General features: G+C 32.5%; 2 protein-coding genes and 1 non-coding gene across 3 annotated transcripts; all 3 read right to left on the bottom strand.

Moving 5' to 3' along the window:
• Positions 1-9012: 9012 nt before the first annotated feature.
• TRNAI-AAU (transfer RNA isoleucine (anticodon AAU)) lies at positions 9013-9086 on the bottom strand. Its single transcript has one exon. It is a non-coding gene; the product is annotated as a tRNA-Ile (tRNA).
• Positions 9087-12750: 3664 nt separating this feature from the next.
• On the bottom strand, positions 12751-15558 carry LOC107941003 (UDP-rhamnose/UDP-galactose transporter 1). The gene is made up of 5 exons (XM_016874499.2): positions 15134-15558; positions 14027-14211; positions 13680-13880; positions 13393-13554; positions 12751-13303 (listed from the first exon to the last, which is right to left on the bottom strand). The coding sequence occupies exons 1-5, from the start codon at positions 15264-15266 to the stop codon at positions 12962-12964; spliced, it is 1023 nt and encodes a 340-aa protein (XP_016729988.1). The 5' UTR covers positions 15267-15558; the 3' UTR covers positions 12751-12961.
• Positions 15559-16103: 545 nt separating this feature from the next.
• LOC107941002 (ankyrin repeat domain-containing protein 2B) lies at positions 16104-19252 on the bottom strand. Its single transcript, XM_016874498.2, has 8 exons — positions 18876-19252; positions 18329-18513; positions 17770-17982; positions 17505-17653; positions 17201-17369; positions 17026-17118; positions 16566-16705; positions 16104-16481 (listed from the first exon to the last, which is right to left on the bottom strand). The coding sequence occupies exons 1-8, from the start codon at positions 18910-18912 to the stop codon at positions 16382-16384; spliced, it is 1086 nt and encodes a 361-aa protein (XP_016729987.1). The 5' UTR covers positions 18913-19252; the 3' UTR covers positions 16104-16381.
• Between the last annotated feature and the right edge of the window lie 475 nt (positions 19253-19727).

The following is a 19727-nucleotide window of genomic DNA, read 5'->3' as shown; positions in this document are numbered from 1 at the left end:
TAAATTAAAAGATTAAAAGCAACCTTAAAAAACTAGTCGGATAAACAAAAAGAAAAAGAAAAAACATGTAAAAACTAAAATGTTTCAAATCTTTTTGAAGTTGTCTCAATCCTTCTTCGTTAAGAGTTTATTACCCAATGAAAATCTTTCTTGTTTCAACTTTAGGCTCTGGAATAACCTGCTTCTCTTCAGTCTTCTCAAGCTGAAATTCTTTTAAAGATCAAAGGAAAAGGAATGACGGCGGGCAGATTTGTTGAAGATTTAAGAAAAAGAAGGTTTTTTTATACAAATGACCCTAAAATTTTGATTAATTATGAAAATAGCCCACTTTTTTTTATTATACGCGTAAATGGCTTGAAATCTACAATAAAAATTGGTGGAGTCAAAAAGTTTGGCACCACCAACATGTCACATCAGCAAACCTAATAAAATATTCATTTTTTTGTGGAGCTATATAGAATGGCTCCACTTATATAAATACTAAGAAAATATTATTATTCCTAAAAAATTAGGGGGTCAAAAAATAAATATGGTGGAGCCAAAAAGTTTGGCACCAACACTTTTGAATGTGTCAGTGTAATTTTTTTAAAATTTAAAATTATAAAAAAAAAATTATTGGGTGCAGTCCTTCTAAATGGCACCGCCACTTTATGTAAGGGTTTTTTTAATGTGTTTTCTTATTTTAAAATTTTAATATTTTATTTGGTGGAGTCATATAAAATGACGTCACTAGTATATTGTGTATGTTTTTTTAATGTGTTGTTTTTTTTAATTTTAAATTTTTAAAAAAATAATATTTTATTTGGTGTAGCTATTCTCTTTGATGTGATCAAATAGCTATATATATCCCTAACCCAATGGTAGATCACTGTAAGTTGGGGAATTTTTTTTAATTATATCATGTTAGAGGATGGAAAAGAGAGAGAGATGAGAAGTGTTTTTACCTATTTACAAATGGCCATGTATATGGTTGGTGCCTAATAGCCGCCAGAAACGACATCCTGTACGGAGGCCAAGACTACAGCAGCCCCACACAACTGGCCATGTTACTTACCCCGTGTTTTGTTGTTCAACAAAACTCACAGTATAATATGTCTAACATTGTTGATCCCTAGCTGTAAGTATCGGCACGATGGAGATCCTCCAATAGAGGCAAGTACTTTAAGTAAACAATATTAGACGTGTTGTCCGGCATAAATACCCCCTGATAAGCTGCATAACAAACGCTCGAGCAACTCACATTACCTCGTGCTCAGTGGCGGTGCTCAATAACTCCTTCAAATTTGCTCTCAACCATGCCAATGTCAAGTACGTAAAGTTTCATCCCCTATCACCAAGGAACCATCCAAACAATCTGTGGCATACTACTGAAGGTTCCAACACTTTGCTTCGGCCCATGACCACATCACCGTCAGCTCGTAACCCAAGTTACATAGCGACGTCCTCCAATGTGATCGTGTACTCCCTGCACAGCATAATAAAGGTATGGGTCTCTAGCCACCACCGCTTAACCAATGCGGATATTAGGTTTACCCTCAGGTCGAATCTCCAGATCAATGCGACATCCCCAAGTCCCGCCAACTGTAAGAATGGCATGATCCACTTGTCCGGATCGTACTTGGAAAAATGGAACCGCGACCTCAAAATATGATACCCATCTAATATAGTAATTTTTTTTATAAAAATATGATAAATCAAGTATCTATATAATTTAAACATAAAATTGTCAATGTTTTCAAGTAATTCTCCAATCTATTTGCTTCTTCATACCTACTATATAATATATATCTATTTTTTAAACTCATTAAAGAAATTGAATTTTTCTAATAAAAATTTAAATAATTCAAATAAGATCCCAAAAAATTGGAAAAATTATATTTATTTATTTATTTTTTTGATGAACTTTACAAATTTAATTTTATTGCTTAGTATAAAATTTTAAAAATAATGTAACTTGTATTTGGCCACTGTATTCTTCAAATATTTTTTTAGTCTTTAAAATAAATATTTAAAAAATACAATAAATTTAAAATAAATTAAATAAATTAAAAAACACATCACACTTTATAAATAAAAAATGTAGGATAAAAAATTATTTTATAGCGGGTACGAGTATGCTCATTTTTTTTCTAAGTTCCTCCATGCATCAGAGATCTTATCCCATACCTATATTGGATGGCATATGGGTTGGACATGGATACGATTGAGTCTAGGTAAAATAATATTTACATTTTTACCATTTCAACATAGTATTTCAAATTTACTAAATGCACAAATTTAAATCTCATGATACTTACGGTTTAAAAAATCTAAGGTTCATCCTATTGTTTAGTGATAAGGGCAGAAACTTCAAAATCAATGCAACAATAGGATTATAATATTAGATGAAATGCATATGTATATCCTGCGGTAAGACTTGCAAACAAAAGAATAACTCAACAAATATATATACCGATTTACAGATAAATACATATGTAAATAGTAATAGCATACATATAAAGAAGATAAAAACAGTGGGAGAAAAAAAAAAGGGCTAAAACAACTAAATAGAGATCAATTTCATACAACCAAAACAGTTAGGAAAAAGCAATTTAACATCAAACATGTAAGAGCAAAATAGCGCTGAGTAAGAAAGACCGAGAAACCAAAACGAAATCTTTTTTTATTTAATTTATAATTAATTTTACTATTTTGTTGATCCTCGATGAAGTGTGATTCGTGTTTACTCGAGAAGACATTCTGATATCTGCATAATTTTAAAAAAACACATAAATTAAATATAATTAATTATTACATTACAATAACTACTTTAATATAATACATGAACATCAAAATATATTTACATACCTTACTTGTATTTATTAATTTCAAAATAAATACAATTTTTTTTTTTTTCTCCTCTTCTCTTCTTCTCTTCTCCTACTTCAAAATTTTAAGGGGACCAAAAACAGCCCTACCTTTCTTTCTAAAATGTTGATCAGATCTCTTCTCTTCTCCCCTCCTAATTTTTTTAAAGTCATTAATTAAACTAGCTATGACCAGTCACATTGCTGACGTCGTTGACGCAGCTGATGCGATATGACCGATCAGTATATTTATTTTTTAACCTTTTAATTTTTTTATTTCTTTTTAAAATGCCTTAGTTTATTTTTTTACATATCAACCCTTTCTCATTTTTTTCCAATCAATCCAATCCCCCACTTTCTTTTTTTTTTCTCTCATTTTTTTTCCAAACTTTCTCTCTTTTTAGGTTCTCTGTTTCTTGATTTGTATTAAAAATGTCCCTTTGATTTTCTTGATTTCACATTACATAAATAATTTACTACAAAATTATTTTACATTGCTAACATTTCAAATAACTATCAATTTACATAATTCAAAAATTATATTTTACAAAATTTACACCATCGGTAAGTAACATGGCCGGTTGTGTGGGGCTGCTGCAGTCTTGGGCTCTGTACAGGATACCATTTCTGATGGCTATTAGGCACCAACCATATACGTGACCACTTGTAAATAGGTAAAAACACTCCTCATCTCTCTCCCCTCCATCCTCTAATATGATTTAATTAAAAAAAATTCTCCAACTTAGAGTGATCTACCATTGGGTTGAGGATATGTATAGCTATTTGATCACGCTAAAGAGAATAGCTCCACCAGATAAAATATTATTTTTTAAAAAAATTAAATAAAAAAACATACAGAGTATACTAATGGTGTCATTCTGTATGGCTCCACCAAATAAAATATTATTTTTTTAAATAAAAAATATATTTAAGAGAAAACCTTACATAAAGTGGTGGCACCATTTAGAATGACTCCACCCAATAAAAAAATATTTTTTATAGTTTTAAATTTAAAAAAAAAATTACACTAACACATACAAAAGTGATAGCGCCAAACTCTTTGGCTTCACCACTATATTTATTTTTTGACCTCCCAATTTTTCAGAAATAGCAATATTTCCTTAGTATTTTTATACAGGTGACACCATTTTACATGGTTCCACCAAAAATTTGAATTTTTTATTAGATTTGTTGACGTGGCATGTTGGTGGCACCAAACTCTTTGACTCCACCAATTTTTACTATAGATTTCAGGTTATTTATGTGTATAATTAGAAAAGTGGATCATTTTCGTAATTAATCAAATTTTTAGGGTCATTTGTATAAAAAACTGAAAAAAGACTGATAATAGGTAGAAGCATTTGTAAGTGGTTTTTTGTTTAAGGAATACCGAGGGTTTCAATTTCCTAAGGATATGAGAAGGATCAACTTTCAATTCAAGCTATCTTTGCTTTGGAACCATAAATCTAGTTAGCATCCACATTTTTCTTATTGGGTTATTTGTAACTGTTGCTTTCATATTAATTGATAAAGAGTATTTTATATTTTATTAAAAAAATATTACATTTGAATTATTATTTATTTACTTTTTGTTCCTGGAAGGATAAACAAAAAATCGATGGTTTGACTAATTCGACCACTAGTCTAGTAGTGAAAAATATTAACAATAACGCTAAACAATGTAGCATTGCTAACGAGACTTATAATGCACGAGCATCCAATAATGGGAAGCTTTAAATTTAACCTATAATAGGTCGTTATCCGTGCATCGAGAATAGATACTCAAATTTCAATGGCAACGAGTGAAGCTTGAGTGGTTGAAACTGTCTTCAAGAATCTCTCACAGAATCCAACACCTGATGATCTTGATTTCCATCATCAAGCATACATTCTTCACTTGATCGGTGATGTGTTGATGCCTAAAAAGTTCGACAACTTAGTTTATGCCATATGACTCTTGTTGCTATATGATTTTTGAATGGCCGGTACGTATAGTTGGGGCCTTGTTGTTTTGAATTACTTATACAAGGCATTGTGTAAGGGATGTAGAGTGGGGAGTCAAGAAGTGAATGGTTGCCTTGTGATTTTACAGTTGTAGGGAAGGTATCAACTTCCATTCATTGCGCTTAGACCCATTGAACCATTAATTTTTCCATTGACAATAACATAAATCCTAGAACTCTGAACCTTTAAATCAATATTTATAGTATAAAAGTGCAAAATATTTACTAACATTTTTTGTGATTTAATAGGTGGTTTGGGCATTGTGAACATACAATTTACTTGAAAAACAATTTTGTATTTATATGAGGAGAAATTGATAAGGAATCCAATGATTCAATAAATTATGTTCCATGTGGTTTCAATGGATTTTAATTTTTAAAAAAAAAACTAAATAGAAAATATCATTTGTAATGGAAAGAAAATCATCTTTTTTATTTTATAATTTTAATGGATGTTATACCAATCGGCCAAGGTTATAACATTACTACTACTAAAGGCATGTGTGTTGGAAAACATGAAAGGTGTGCAAGGCGAAAAATTAAAAATTTTAATACATCTAAGATCAACTTTGATAGTTAAAAACAATAAATAGTCGATAACTTTGCACTTGAATGTGTTTTGATTCACTTTCACAAGTTGGAGAAGGTGATTTGTGATTACTCTTGAATTGTACGCAAGGAACTACACTTCTTTAGAGAAATGACCATATCTCACATTGTAGAACTCAAACTTTGGAGATTCAAAAATTGTTACAAAGACAACACAAAGTTATGTAATTTGGGCATAAGAATCACCCCCGAAAGGTGGTTAAAAGGTTGAGAAAATTCTAATCAAAGTTACCTCTATGAAACCTAACGATTAATCTCGAACTTCTCGTAAGGAACTTCACTATTTTACGAAAATGACCATATATCGAGTTACATGCCATGAAATCAAGTGATTCAAAAACTTTTTTCAAACACAACTCAGAACTCTATGATTTAGGCACCAAAATCATACAAAAAGCTTGTCAGAGCATATCAAAAAAGTCTAGTTGAAGTTAACCTATGGATCTTATGAGATTAGATTTGGATTCTCACATAATTTCAATCCTTACTTTCAACTGATTCGATCTTCTACGCCATTCTCTAACTCATGGATTGCATGACTAGCAGGCATCATTCCAAGCACAAACACAAGTACTGAATCGGAACTCTATAAAGAAAAATTCTCTCTCTCTCTCTCTCGCTCACAGTCGAATAAGTGAATTGACCACTAAAGTTTTCTAGTCCTCATCAATTCATCGATTTTCATTAATCTTTTTTCTTCAACTAATATGAGATATTTATCAAAAGTTGTTAGAAGTTTAATTATTTGGAATATCAATAAAATAAAGATTTGTTGGGTGATTCAACCATATGGGCAGAAAATCGAGTCTAACAAGGCATCCTTATTTCGCCCACCTTAGCTTGTTAGGGTGACAAGCACTCCCCATAAGTTTTGGCATCCTTTGACCCTAATTGGGTCACCTAAAAGTCCACATATGCAGAAACTAAAATTAGTTACCTAATTGAATATTTTACATAAGCCCTATTTTAATCTCGTGTAAAGTCATGACAACTTTATCATATTAACATGTATTTGTAACTTTATTCAATTAATTTTATTCCATTTCAAATAATTAGATAACATGATCTCTTAATTTAGCTACACTTTGGATTCATCATTTAACCAATTAAATAGATATCTAAAGTGACTAAATAATTTTGTAATTTTATTATAATTAGGACCAAATTGAGACAATTTGTAAAACTTGAGGGTTAATTTCTTTATAATCATAATCAAATTGAAAAGATTATTATTGAGGGATAAATTTGTTATTATACTTATTATAAAAATTGCCATGTCATCAAATTAGTGGCAGTAAACGAAATTGGACCAAAACAGACAAACTAATTAGTTGGGTGACTATTTTATAATTTTTTTATTCTTAAATAACCAAAAAAGAAACTTAAGCATAATGGGGTGGCATGTTGTGTAAATTACACAAATAATAATACTAAGGCTTAATTGAATAGTTGTCCCTTAAACTATGGCCTTTTTTCGAGTTAGGTACCTAAACTTTTTTTTAGTCAATCAGATACTTCAACTTTATTTCCATAACCAATGTTGCCCTCTACCATTACATACGTTAAAAATAATCCTTATAGTCAATCAGAAAGTGACACGCCATTAAAATTTATTTTACCTTAATGTGGCTAAAAATTTGAAAAGGAAAAGAATTAAATAAATAATTTATATTAATATTAAATAAAATAAGAATATTTTCCCACCTCTCCCTCCCTCCCTCCCTCCCTCCCTCCTACTCTCATGTTCCCATTCCTGCCTAATAATAAAAATTATAGTTTGGCTCGATAAAAAAATTAAATACCTAATTAAAATTACACCAACAGTCACTCAACTTTGGGGTAGCTGACAAAACAGTCACTCTAGTTTCAATTCAGTCACTCAACTTTTGGAAAATAACAAAACAATCATTTTAACCATTTTTCGTTACAGACGTAACAGAAAAGTGACATAGCATCCTACTGTATAAACGACCCCAATTTAAAACTCTAATTGGGCTAGGCAATAAAAGAAGAAGAAGAAGAAGAGAAAATTTTGAGAGCTGTGATTGAATCAGGAATCAAGAAAGGAAAAAAAAAAGATCATAGATCGTGGTGACAGCAGAGAGGCAAGCTTCACAAAGAAAATTTTTGATGACGAGAACAGCTGAGAGCTTTTCTTAGCTGTATTCGGCCAAATGCACCATCTCATCTCTTTTCGGGTCATCTTTATTTCTTCTTCTTCTTTGTACCAGATACTTTGAACTTAGAATCTGCCATGGTTTAGGGATAAAACGATGCGATTGTTGCTACTTTCTTTTTCTTTTTCTATATGGGGTTTTTGTTTTCTTTATTACCTTTTGTCTTAAAACTTTTTTATCAGTTTACTACCATGGTGATGTTTGGTAAGTATCTAATTGTGAGTGTTTTGTTGAGTAAATATGGTTTGTATTGAAATGGAAACTCATTTGCCAGTTAATGGATCTTGTTGATTATACACCCATGTGAGGTTTAAACCCACAATAGTTAATGGATGATGATGATGTTTAATGTTGACCATCATCTCTCTTTCGTGGAAAATGAAAAATAGAAACTGCATCTTTTTTTATTAAGTTGAGCATATCAGTGTTAGTGAAGAAGAAGTAGATCATAATCTTTGAAAATAGAGATTATTGGGGTGCAGAAGAAAAAACATAAACATATTGGGTTATTTATGCAAAAAGTAAAAATATTGGGTCATTTATTAAAAAATGAAAAAGGAAGGATGAAAAAAAAAGTCACTCAACTTTGCCTTGTTCAACGTGGAAAATTAACTAGCCACGTCAGCAGTCTTGTTAAGCCAGTGACGGAAAAAGTTAATGGGTGACTGATTTGTCACTTTTCTATAACATTAATGATTGTTTTGTTATTTTTTAAAAGTTGAGTGACTAAATTGAAACCAGAGTGACTGTTTTGTCAGCTACCCAAAATTTGAGTGACTATTGGTGTAATTTACCCTTAAAAAAAGTCATAGTTTAAGGGTCTACTGATTAATTAAGCCTAATAATAATAAATTTTAAAAATAAATCTCAAATATGATTGTACTCAAAATTTCTATCACAAAAAAGAAATAGCCTTCCCAGTATTAAAATCAATGTAATTTCTACATTTATCTATCTATACTTGCCTATATATATTATATTTGTATTAAGTTTTTTATCGAGACAGAATCACAAGTCAATTAAGTATCAATTTAATTGTGAAATTATTAAATTATTCTCTCATATACATTTTACATTTATTTATCTACACTAGCATATACTTGTATTAAGGTTTTTACTGAGTTGATATCACGGGTCAACTTTAGTTGTGAAATTACTAAATTATCATTATATACAAATTAAATTATATTAAGATGGTGTTTTTATTTTTTATTGATAATAAATCAATAAAAAAATTAATCATAAAAATATATTTATATAGCAAAATAGTCCACCAAACCCAAATAATTTGGTAAGTTTAGTTTTGGTCTAATTAGGTAATATGCGAGCCCAAATGACCTTAATATCAGGCCCGAATATTAAAAAATATTAAACAAATGGCCCATGCAGGTCTCGAACCTGCGACCTTGGCGTTATTAGCACCACGCGCTAACCAACTGAGCTAATGGGCCAGCGGCGTTTCGTTGAAACAATTATATTTGTACAGGAACAAACAGTAATGGGAAACCAAGCTGTGCATTTTGCAATTTGTTCATTTCTTCTGCACAGAAAAGTTGGCCACCATGTCATATCAATTTATTAATGGGATAGTTTTTATATAAATTGATAAATCAATTTTTTGATCTCATAAATTAAAGAATTACATTTGAAAAAAAATTAATTTTACTTTTAAATTCATTTATAAAAATATGTTTCAAAAGATTTACATTATAATTATTTTAGGAAGTGCCTGATTTGAGTTCTCATCATAGAATTTGTCAACTTTAATAGCCTAGATCCAAATCGATGGGGGATTTGGATAATGTCTTTGATAATATCTCAACATATAATATAAAATAGGTTTTGATATCTGATGCGCTCTTCATTAATAAGTAGTTTATATTTACTCACAAGCAAAATAAACACACTTGAATTCTTTAAAGATCCAGAAACTACCATCACTTACCTCCTCACCAGTTCCATATGTTCATTAATAATTACCTTATCTTTACTCACAAGCAAAGTAAACACTTGAATTCTTTACAGATTTAAAAATTACCATCACTTACATCCTCGTCAATTCGGTATGCGTCAATAGCAAGATACGTAAATTTTATTGAGATTCTACGATATTGATCAACAACCCAGTTTGAGAAGGTGGTTTAATGGCCACAATGCAATCTAATAAAGCATCAACCACTAAATAGCTAAAATTACCCTAATCTCAACTTCCATCCATCTTAGGGATATGAAAATCATATGAGAGAAGAGGGACTTGAGTAATAGGTTGGTATACTTCTTCTCATCAGACTAAAGGTCAATTTAACATCGTCTCTCATAAGTATTTTTTAGATAAAAAAAACCACTTGATAAAGTCATTACTAAACAAGAGGCTTTTGAGTTTTTTAAAAGTGCTTTTGAGACCAAAAGCAGAAGTAGAAAATTTTAATTTTTACTCAAAAGTGCTTTTAAGGAGTAATGCTAAACTGACCCTAAGTTGAGTTGTTGAAACATTTTTAAAATATTTATAGTATTTCGTTAAATAAAAATGAAAGGGTTTAAGCAATATAAATTTATAACTTTTGGTTATTAATTAAGAATTATGGCTATTCATGATAATGAATTATATCCCTTAAATATGAAGAGTTATTTTTTAACAAAAAATTATAACTACTCAATTAATATTACTTACGTTCATTTAAGAAATGTTAATTGAACCGTTATATTAATTTAAGAGATATAATTATTAAAAAAAATACCTATTATAAAATTATTTTTTATGAAAAGACTTGAGAATTTCTATAAATAGAGATGCGATTTCATCCGGATGATTTTGTTTGGGAAATACATTGTATAAAAAGATATGAGAATCCTTATAAATAGTGGTGAGATTTTATTTGGAATCTATCTGGTAAAATTTATGAACAAACCGTGAGAAAATAAAAAAAAATTTTGGAGAAAAAAAATTATGAATGTTGAAAGAAGATAAGAAAAAATTAAAAATTTTTGAATTTTAGTGGTTGTTTTCAAATAATTGTGGGGTCAATAACTTTATTATTTTTTTATAAAATAATTTTTTTTCCAGTGGCTTCAGCACTTATTACTATCTACGACCTTAGGCGACTGAAATAAAACAAAGGCAAACTCAAAAGACAAATGAACTCGAATCGAATAGAAAAAAGCCACAAGAAAATAATAGCACACCAAATGTTTGAGTAAATGCTATCAAGTATTCTATTACTCAAGAATGAAGTGATTACAAATCCAACGATATAGATTGAGTTACATCAATAATTGTGATTAATGCCTATGTACAATATGAAAGTTCTAAGAGATTTAAATTTTATACATTCTTATCTTTTAGGATTTACATTAATTATCTTGGTGAACATACAAATTACTAGAGTGTTTACATTTTAATTAAGATCTAACCAGATAAGTCTTAAGTCTCTTCCAAGTAAAGAATCATTCCAATTAAGCCGAATAATCCCAATTGAATATAAATAATCTAAAATGTGTGCATCAATTATGGTAGAGGTGTCAATGGGCCGGGCCGGGCCAGGCCCAGGAAAAAATTTTGGGCCGCATCCTAGGTTCGGGCCCGGCCAGGCCCGAAATATGGACTTGGAATTTTGTCCAGATCCAGCCCGAGAATAAAATCCTAAGCCCGACCCCGGCCCGGCCCAGCCCATTTTTTAATAAACACCAAAAAATAATTTTAAAAATAAAAAAATAAAAATAAAAGTATTTTAAAAATATTTTAAAATTAAAAAATAAAAATAAAAAAATATATATTTTTATTAAATTTGGGCCGGGCCGGGCCAAAAAAGTGGTGCCCGAGGCCTGTCCGTTTTCTAAACGGGCCTCATTTTTTTTGCCCAAACACATATTTCGAGCCTACATTTTTACTCGAACCCTCTCATATTTCGAGCGGACCGTCGGGCCGGGCCGGGCCGCTCGGCCCATGGAGACCTCTAAATTATGGTCTCCTTTGCACGAATATAACACCTAATGATACATAAATACTATTTATATACTATCAAGCTTAGTTATATCACTATTTGAAAAAAAAAATTCAAAAAATTATAAAATTTTTTATTCAAATAATGGGTGTGTATATGCCAAAAGACATTTAAGCCTTTTATATTTTACTAAATAATTTCCATAAAAATAAACATTTACCGAAACCTAAATTTCCATTAATTGAATTTAATCCATTAATTGGATTTTAGTTAAAGTTTGTTATTTTTATATATTATTTACTAAAAATTCAATTAATGGATAATAATTATCATTTGCGTCGAGATTGAAATTTCAAAATTCGAAAAGTTTAAGAACTTAAAAATGATCCAATTGAAGATTATGGACTAAATTTACAATTACGTTTAGTACAAGACTAATAATTAAATTTAACCAAATCGATTTAACAGTTAATGTTCGAATCAAGGCTAAAATTTTAAATTTTGAAAAGCATAGGGACTAAAATTGATCAAGTTGAAAAATATAAAAACTAAAATTAATCAAATTAAAGTATAGGGACTACACCTATAATTTCCATTAAGTATAAGGATTAATAACACAATTTAACTTTTTTCTTGAGACCTCCGATTTCAGTTTTTAAAATATTTATTTAAGGTAAAGAGAAATGACAAATTCTTTCCTTCAAACATCTAATTTATTCGACACTCATATGCTTAAGCAAGCTTCAAGTAGAGTTGTAAATATTGAAGGAAAAAGTTATTACTACATCAATAAAAAAATAAGATAAATTGACAAATATTTGAATGTCGTGATTAATTGTCTTTTTCACCACTTTTGAAGTTATCAACAATTAAGCTGATTTAAATATTTTTTTAGAGAGATCAATACCCTTAAAAGACTATTCTTTAATTTTATTTTTATTTTAAAAATGTAATTACTTGTTTATTGTTTAAAAAAATTGTTTTCCAACCATTAAGCGGATGTGATGAATTCTAGAAATACAGCATACACTTGAGTCTTTTAGGATGAGTTTGGATGGACAGTGCTTTTACATATATGGTTAGTATAAAAACAGCGATGGCGGTGAAATTAGATATTGTAGCGATACTATAGCGTGAAACAAAAAGTAAGCTAAATGCACCGCACCGCACTCAATTGCCAATCCAAACCTTTATATTTAGCCTTACCTATCCACTCTCATGTAGTTCAGAAGAGATATTATTATGGAAAAAATCATTTTCCATTATAACTTAAACTACAACGAAATATCAAGAAATAAAAGAAAAGAAAAAATTGAAGATTTTTGAACAACCGGTGGTTAGCCAGTTATTGGAAAAACAAAAATCCCTAAGATTTTGGGCAACAACTATCCTTGAGATTTGCCAAGCTCAACGTCCTTGAGTAGTGATGAGCCGTCCACTTGCTTTATAAGTACCTTTACATCTGATGTAGCATCTTTTCGGTATTGCATTGGCTTATCTCCCTCAACTGCCCAACTATATATTATCATCCCATTCACAGCTATGCTCATCCCTAGTATGTTTTTCAATGTCAGCTCTGAATCAAACAGCATCCATCCTAATATCAACACGCATACTGTTTTCATGTGTCCTAGCACTTGGAAAGACACTGCCGAGAATCGTCCAATGCACAGGTACTGGCTTATGTTGCAGAAAACAGCTAAGGAACATGACAGTACTATGAAAAACTGCACATTCCCCCCCGTTTCATACCCATATCAGATTTCTCCTCATAAAAATCGTCAAACTTTGTTTTTAAGAGACAAGGAATACTTACAAATGCAGCTGAGGAGATCTTATAACTTGCTAGTAACTTGCCAGTGAGGAAGTAATCAACGAATGGACCAAGCAACAAAAGAGATAAAGCTTGGATTGGAGCTGTTTGGCTAAGCAGTTCAAAAGATCCTATTGAGTACTTCTTCTGTAAGGACCCAATTGACTGTTCCACGAACATTGTTAATCAATACAAACAGAAGCATACATTGAGTATTAAATGATGATCAAAGGGGTAAAGGAGAGACGCTTTCAAGCAAACAAAAGAATGGTAGAATGAGAAATGCTTACAATTTGTTGTAAGGAGGTAGATAGGACAGCGACACAGGCACAAAGAAAGCCATGCGCGTTAATTTTTACATCAGTAACTGTACAAACACCCACACCAATCACCACCACCACCACTGCCATCTTGACTTTACTCGAGTAATGTTTACCATTGAGGAGCCATTCCAGAAAACAAACAACAGGAATCATACTTAGCTTTGAAATCTGTATTACAATGATAAGCATGGAGGATTAGCTTTAAAATCTAAATCATAATGATAATACCCAAGATAAGAACTTGAACTTTTATCAAGTAAATAGGAATGAAAGTTAGTACTATCTTTCTCGTGTTTACTAAAGAGTCATTTTACCTGATAAAATCCAACCGAATTCAACATGAGGCTCAAGTTCATCGCGGTAATTGAAGTATTGGCAACAACCGAGAACCAAAGAAGCTCCCACAAAGGAACATTCTTTTTTGTTGTGTAACCAGTGGCATTTGACACCAAACCGATTAAGGCAGTTGTACAAAAGTGGAACCCAGTTAATGTTGTCGCTGTAAAAGCAGGACATTTTTTAGATTTACAGAAGCTAAAACATGGCAAGACCAGTCCAGATGGGCTAAACTACTACGAAATGTTAAAAATTACAGTATTAGCAAAAGAAAAAGGTAGCGCCTTTCTCAGATTTGATAAATTGGGATGGAAATATATAATAATTTCATTGTCTTAGGCTAATCTGAGCTTTCAGATTGAATACAAAGATATAATTAAGATTCTGGAAGATCAATAGTCATCTCAACTCATCATCCCATAAAAAAATTTTGAAGTTAAGGGATAGAAGTAAAGAAGATAACAAGCAGAAGCATAGACTAGGATTGTTGAAAATTGCATCTATCATGGCCACGCCATGAATCAAGGAAAGGAGGGTTCGAGGCGAAACGACCAGGAGAGTCAATGGACGAATGGAGTGATAAGGTAAATTTACAGGTGGTTCAGCTCCAGCAGTTGATTTGTGTGTATATATACACGCAAAAACAGAAGGGAACATGAATTTGAAGATTTGGAATTGGTTTTGGATTATGAAATGCATGGTTACGTATAAATTATCTAAAACTTGATATGAATTTGAAGAGGAATTGTTTTCTTGCTTGATAAAGCCAAAGAAAAAGCAAAATCTGAAGGATAAAAGTCTTTCATCCAGCATATACGCAATTGCTGAAAGCTAGAGAAAGAAGTTTAAATAGAAAGAACGCAAAAACATGGCGGTAGATTGGCGCCAACTCAATCTAGAAAGGGAATGTGCCCAAACGGTTTGCCATTTCCCCCAGAATTTCATTTATTTAGGCATCGGAACCCAACAGGAATCGGCTAATCAAAACTTCGAGAAATTCAATCACCATAACGACGTAACATTTGAGAAATCTGCCGGCGATCATAAAACAGAAACCAAAAAAGAAGGAAATAAAGGAAACAGACCAAAAGCGAAGGCATGACCGGTAGGGGACATGAGTTGCTTGTTGGCCATGATTAACCCGACGGAGCTAATAACGTTCATTGCCCAAGCTCCCACATTAGAAACGGCTGATGAATGTTTCTTCTCTGCCTCCATTGTCGCAATCCAACTCGAATATTAGCAGTCGATTGGACTACAAAGACAGGTCTCAAACTTCGCCGACCAAACAATCTCCGATCCTGCCCCCGCACGCAGAGGCAGCTCAGAGCAAGATATACGAGATAATGTGAAACATGTAAATCTTGAACGATCACGAGTTTATATACAGTCGTTGGATCCGAATTATGTTCCAATTTTCTTTTTTATTAATAGTTACCTAAATTTATATTTTTACGATTTAATTTTCTTTGAACAAAAACGAATGACATGGTGAGTAGTAGATCATCGATGGTTACAGTGTTTGGAAAATGTCAATTGCCCTAATCTCCTTTTAAATTTGTGTAAAATAAAAATAGAAAGAAAGAGACCGGCGTGAAGAGTGTGGATCCTATTTTCACTGCAATTTGGCAGATGGTAGCTTCTTGGCCTCCCCCCTCCCTTTTCTTTTTTCTCTCGCACCTTCGTAGGTGTATGTATGCGTCGCGCATGAAATATCTCTTATTTACTTTATTAAAATTAAGTGTTGGACTCTTCTTTGCATGAATCACACGTGAACCTTGTTTGATCTATATTAATCTTATCATCATTTATCCAACACAAATATGCTCCTTAAGTAATCAATCGTGACAAGATAATTGTAGACCACATGTCGAGGCTAGGGCCAAGAGATGGTCGCCCTCGCCTATCATTTATAAATGGGCATACTTGACTTTAGGAGAAGTCTTCTTCAACCCTCGACTTCTATGCTCGGGACCTTTCTTTCTCCTAATGTGTGAACCACCCTCCTTCCTCCTTTTATCAATTAAGCATTATAGAATAATTGTAGAATTTAAGTGATGAAATGACTTTATTGTTAACTGTGATTAACAAAAACACAATAAACATTGTTGTCGTCTACCAGTCTTCATCTACAGATCTTTCGTTCATATAACTTCTATGTTTTCACATAAATTCTGGCATGCGTTTATTATTATTGTATTCAGTATATATTTTATTTATTTATTGTTTTGAGTTTACCACTTTACCTCCCTTTTCCTCGAGGTACAATTTAATTCATGGGCGCAATGCAAGCAGCACCTTCCCATGCTCATATGCCAGTGCCCCCTCCCAACTCACAAAAACCCATCCTTCTCCAACAACTTTACTACCTCATGCTGATTGTTCAGCTTGGCTACTTCAATGGGGGTCTTGCCATCCATGTTTTGGAGTGTGCTGCCATAAAAAATAAAATAAAATAAATTACATAAACAAGTCAATAGCCATATCAATGGTTGCCCAACGAGTTTGTTTACTTACACGGCAGCCCCGTTCTCCAGTAGAAGGGCCACACAGTCTTTCCTTCCATAACCAGCTGCATAATGAAGTGCAGTATTCTTATTCTTGTCCAAAGCATCCACTCTTGCTCCAGCTTCAACAAGGATCTGTGCACATTTCATCTACAATAATAAAATCACTAGTGTATTAGCTTTACCCCCAGGTAATAAACATGACATTGAATCTATCCCTTTGCCTGAAATCTTTACTAAGAAACATAACTTAAAACTAGCCCAATAACCCAATCTCCTACAAACTCTCCTAAACTACTAGACTAGAGGTGTCCCCCGGCATTTGAGACTAGTATTAATACTTGTAACAATCAGTTGTTAAACCCATCAGATTTTCCACACAAGTTTGTCCTCGATAGACAAAACTACTTCATTAGTCAGGTAATGCAGCAGTAGGGACTACTCAGATTTCAAGTATAAAATTATCATACCTCGCCATAACCACATGCAAAATGTAAAGCCGTCCTCCCCTCTGCATCTTCTTCATCCTTATCAGCACCAGAGGTTAGTGCAGTTTTCAGACCCTAAACCACAAATAGAGTCGAGACTTTTTAGATTATCTATCAAAGGCGAAAAATACATGTACAAAAATTCACTCTGTCCTACCTCAACATCACCAACACTAGCACAATGATGTACAATTGACTCATCCTCATTCCCTACTTCATCATCTCCATCGGCTGCAGCGTTACCAACAGAAATGGCTGCATCTCCTGAATCTGCAAGACCCATTGCTTCACCCAACTTCTGGAGAACTTCTTTATCATTCCAGTACCTAATCCAGAAGCCTTTCTGCTATTAATTTAGTGAAAAATAGCTAAATGCAGACATCTACATACATTCTAAAGAAGAAACTGTTGTGCCCACAACACTATAATACTATGATGCTACTAGTACTTTGATCACCCACCTCATCATTGCTGCGGGACCACCTGTCTCTATTTCTTCTAGAATATGTTTCAATGATGGATCCTCTTTGATACGTGTCATTCTTTCCTCAATCTGGTCTTTTTGCTGAGGATTGGACAAACTTTCAAGCATACTAGACGTAGCAGGATCCTGAAGACAAAACTAAAACTTCATCTGCCAGAAGCGAGTTCATTTAATGTGATAGAAGGGTAAAAGACTAAAAGAACCGTGAATCCGCTTAAATGGGTAACTGAGGCCACATGTACCTGCATTAATGCATTACCAAGGCGTTCAGCCATGGTCATAAACTGGGGATTCTGCATAACCTGTTGCATGGTCGAATAGTACTGCTGTGGTTCAAACTCAGGCAAACTCTCTTCGGCTGATGCCCCTTGAAACATCATAGTGAGCTGCTCTGCCATTTGGTTAAATGAAGGATCTTTTGTTATCTGCTCAGCTAGTCTCTTGATGCTTGGATCCTAAAATAGACCAAGATGGTCAAGATCCACAACACATAAAGTTAAAATTTGTTCTGACTTGAGACTTAAAGACAAGCTGTTACGGAAACCGAATTGTGCAAAAATGAAAAATGAGATTAAAATCAAACCAAATCAGTCACAAGAAGAATAAACTGCAGAACCCACCAGAGATGAATGGAAAAAAACGTAAAAAGACCTGAAAATGAACTCCGGACGTACTAATCTAGACTTGATACTAAAAACTAAACTTTTCCATTAAATTTAATAACAACTTCATTTTCATTTGAAGAAACAATTCAGAGTAATCCATCCAGAGAATAATAAAATTAAAAATTGAGAAGCTTACCTCAAGAAGGCCACTCATGGCTGAGAAATCAAACGGATTGGGTGGGACAAACCCAGGTCCCATATTGGAAGGGGAGGCTCCAGCCTGAGCTGGTTGGGAAGCTTCTGGTTTCGAAGTTTTGCTGTCAATGGTGGATGTTTCTGATTTCATACCTTTGGTGTCTGTTGTCAAAGCCGATTTCTCATCTAACAAAGACAAGAGAAACATAAAGAACAAGCTACATATCAATTTACAAACAGCCAAACCATGCGATATGGGGTTTCATCAACATTAAACGAAATTAGTACTGAGGTACAGTACAATTACAAGGCCTAAACTTAGCACTTGGAAGGTACAATATAATTAAAAGGCAGCACTGAGATTAACTATGAAAGATTATATCTTTTTTTTTTAAATTCAAAACCAGATAAACTCAGTGCTAAAAGGGAATAACTAGAATGAGCTGAAAGAGTAAATTCATCTAACAGCCGATTAAGAAATAAGGAAAAGGAGCTCGTATTGATCTCCGAACAAATTCAAATCCAACAAAGAAAGAAAGAAAGCTCACTGGAAGAAGTGGAATCGTGTTGCAAATTGGAAGCCATGGAGGAATAATAGCTTAATTGAAAGAAGAAATTGGTACTGGAAAGGAAAAAAATGAAGAGAGATGAAAGTGTATTGGTTTGTGTCTCTGGGGAAAAATGTAACGTAAAATGAGGAATAGAGAATCAGAAAACTCTCTCGGACAAGTAAAGTGAAACACAGTAAGAGAGAAGAGGAGGCTAAAGCCTAAGGCAGAGGCAAAGCACCATTGCCTTTTAAGAGTGAACTCTGAATGCAATTAACACAAAAATTGGAAATTGGAGGTGATCACCTCCTCCTTCTTACTCTTCTGCATCATAATATACTTTACTTCGTTTGACTTCTTTTAATAAAATAAAGCTTAAACTGCACGATTCTACCTAAGCTTATATTTCTACTAGGTTTGGACGGCGATGGGGTGTAGTGTAGTCCATTTAGCTTATCTCAGGCTATAGTATTTAATCTCATCACTACTGCTGTTTTTACACTAAACGTACTGTTTATCCAAACTCACCATTCGTTTACTAAATAATCTTTTTTTTTAAATATCAAAATAATTTTTCATTAAGGTATAACGTTTTTTTTAAACGGAAGTCAACAACGGAGAGACAAAAATATAATAATTTGATAACGTTACTAACTATTATGTAATTTTTAAAAATTAGGTGACTAAAATCTATTTTTAAACAAAATTTAGGGTGAGTTAATATAGTTTATCCTAAAATAAAATATTAATTTTTGGGGGTAAATTATACTTGCAATCACTTAACTATTCAGTTTTTTTTGTTGTTGTCGTAAGTTGTCAAATGATTGATCGAAAGATGACAAGACAACTTTT

Source organism: Gossypium hirsutum, chromosome D12 (genome assembly GCF_007990345.1).
Source record: "Gossypium hirsutum isolate 1008001.06 chromosome D12, Gossypium_hirsutum_v2.1, whole genome shotgun sequence".
Lineage (NCBI taxonomy): Eukaryota > Viridiplantae > Streptophyta > Magnoliopsida > Malvales > Malvaceae > Gossypium > Gossypium hirsutum.
The sequence above is the reverse complement of the archived record's forward strand: the minus strand, read 5'-3'. Positions and strand labels throughout refer to the sequence as shown.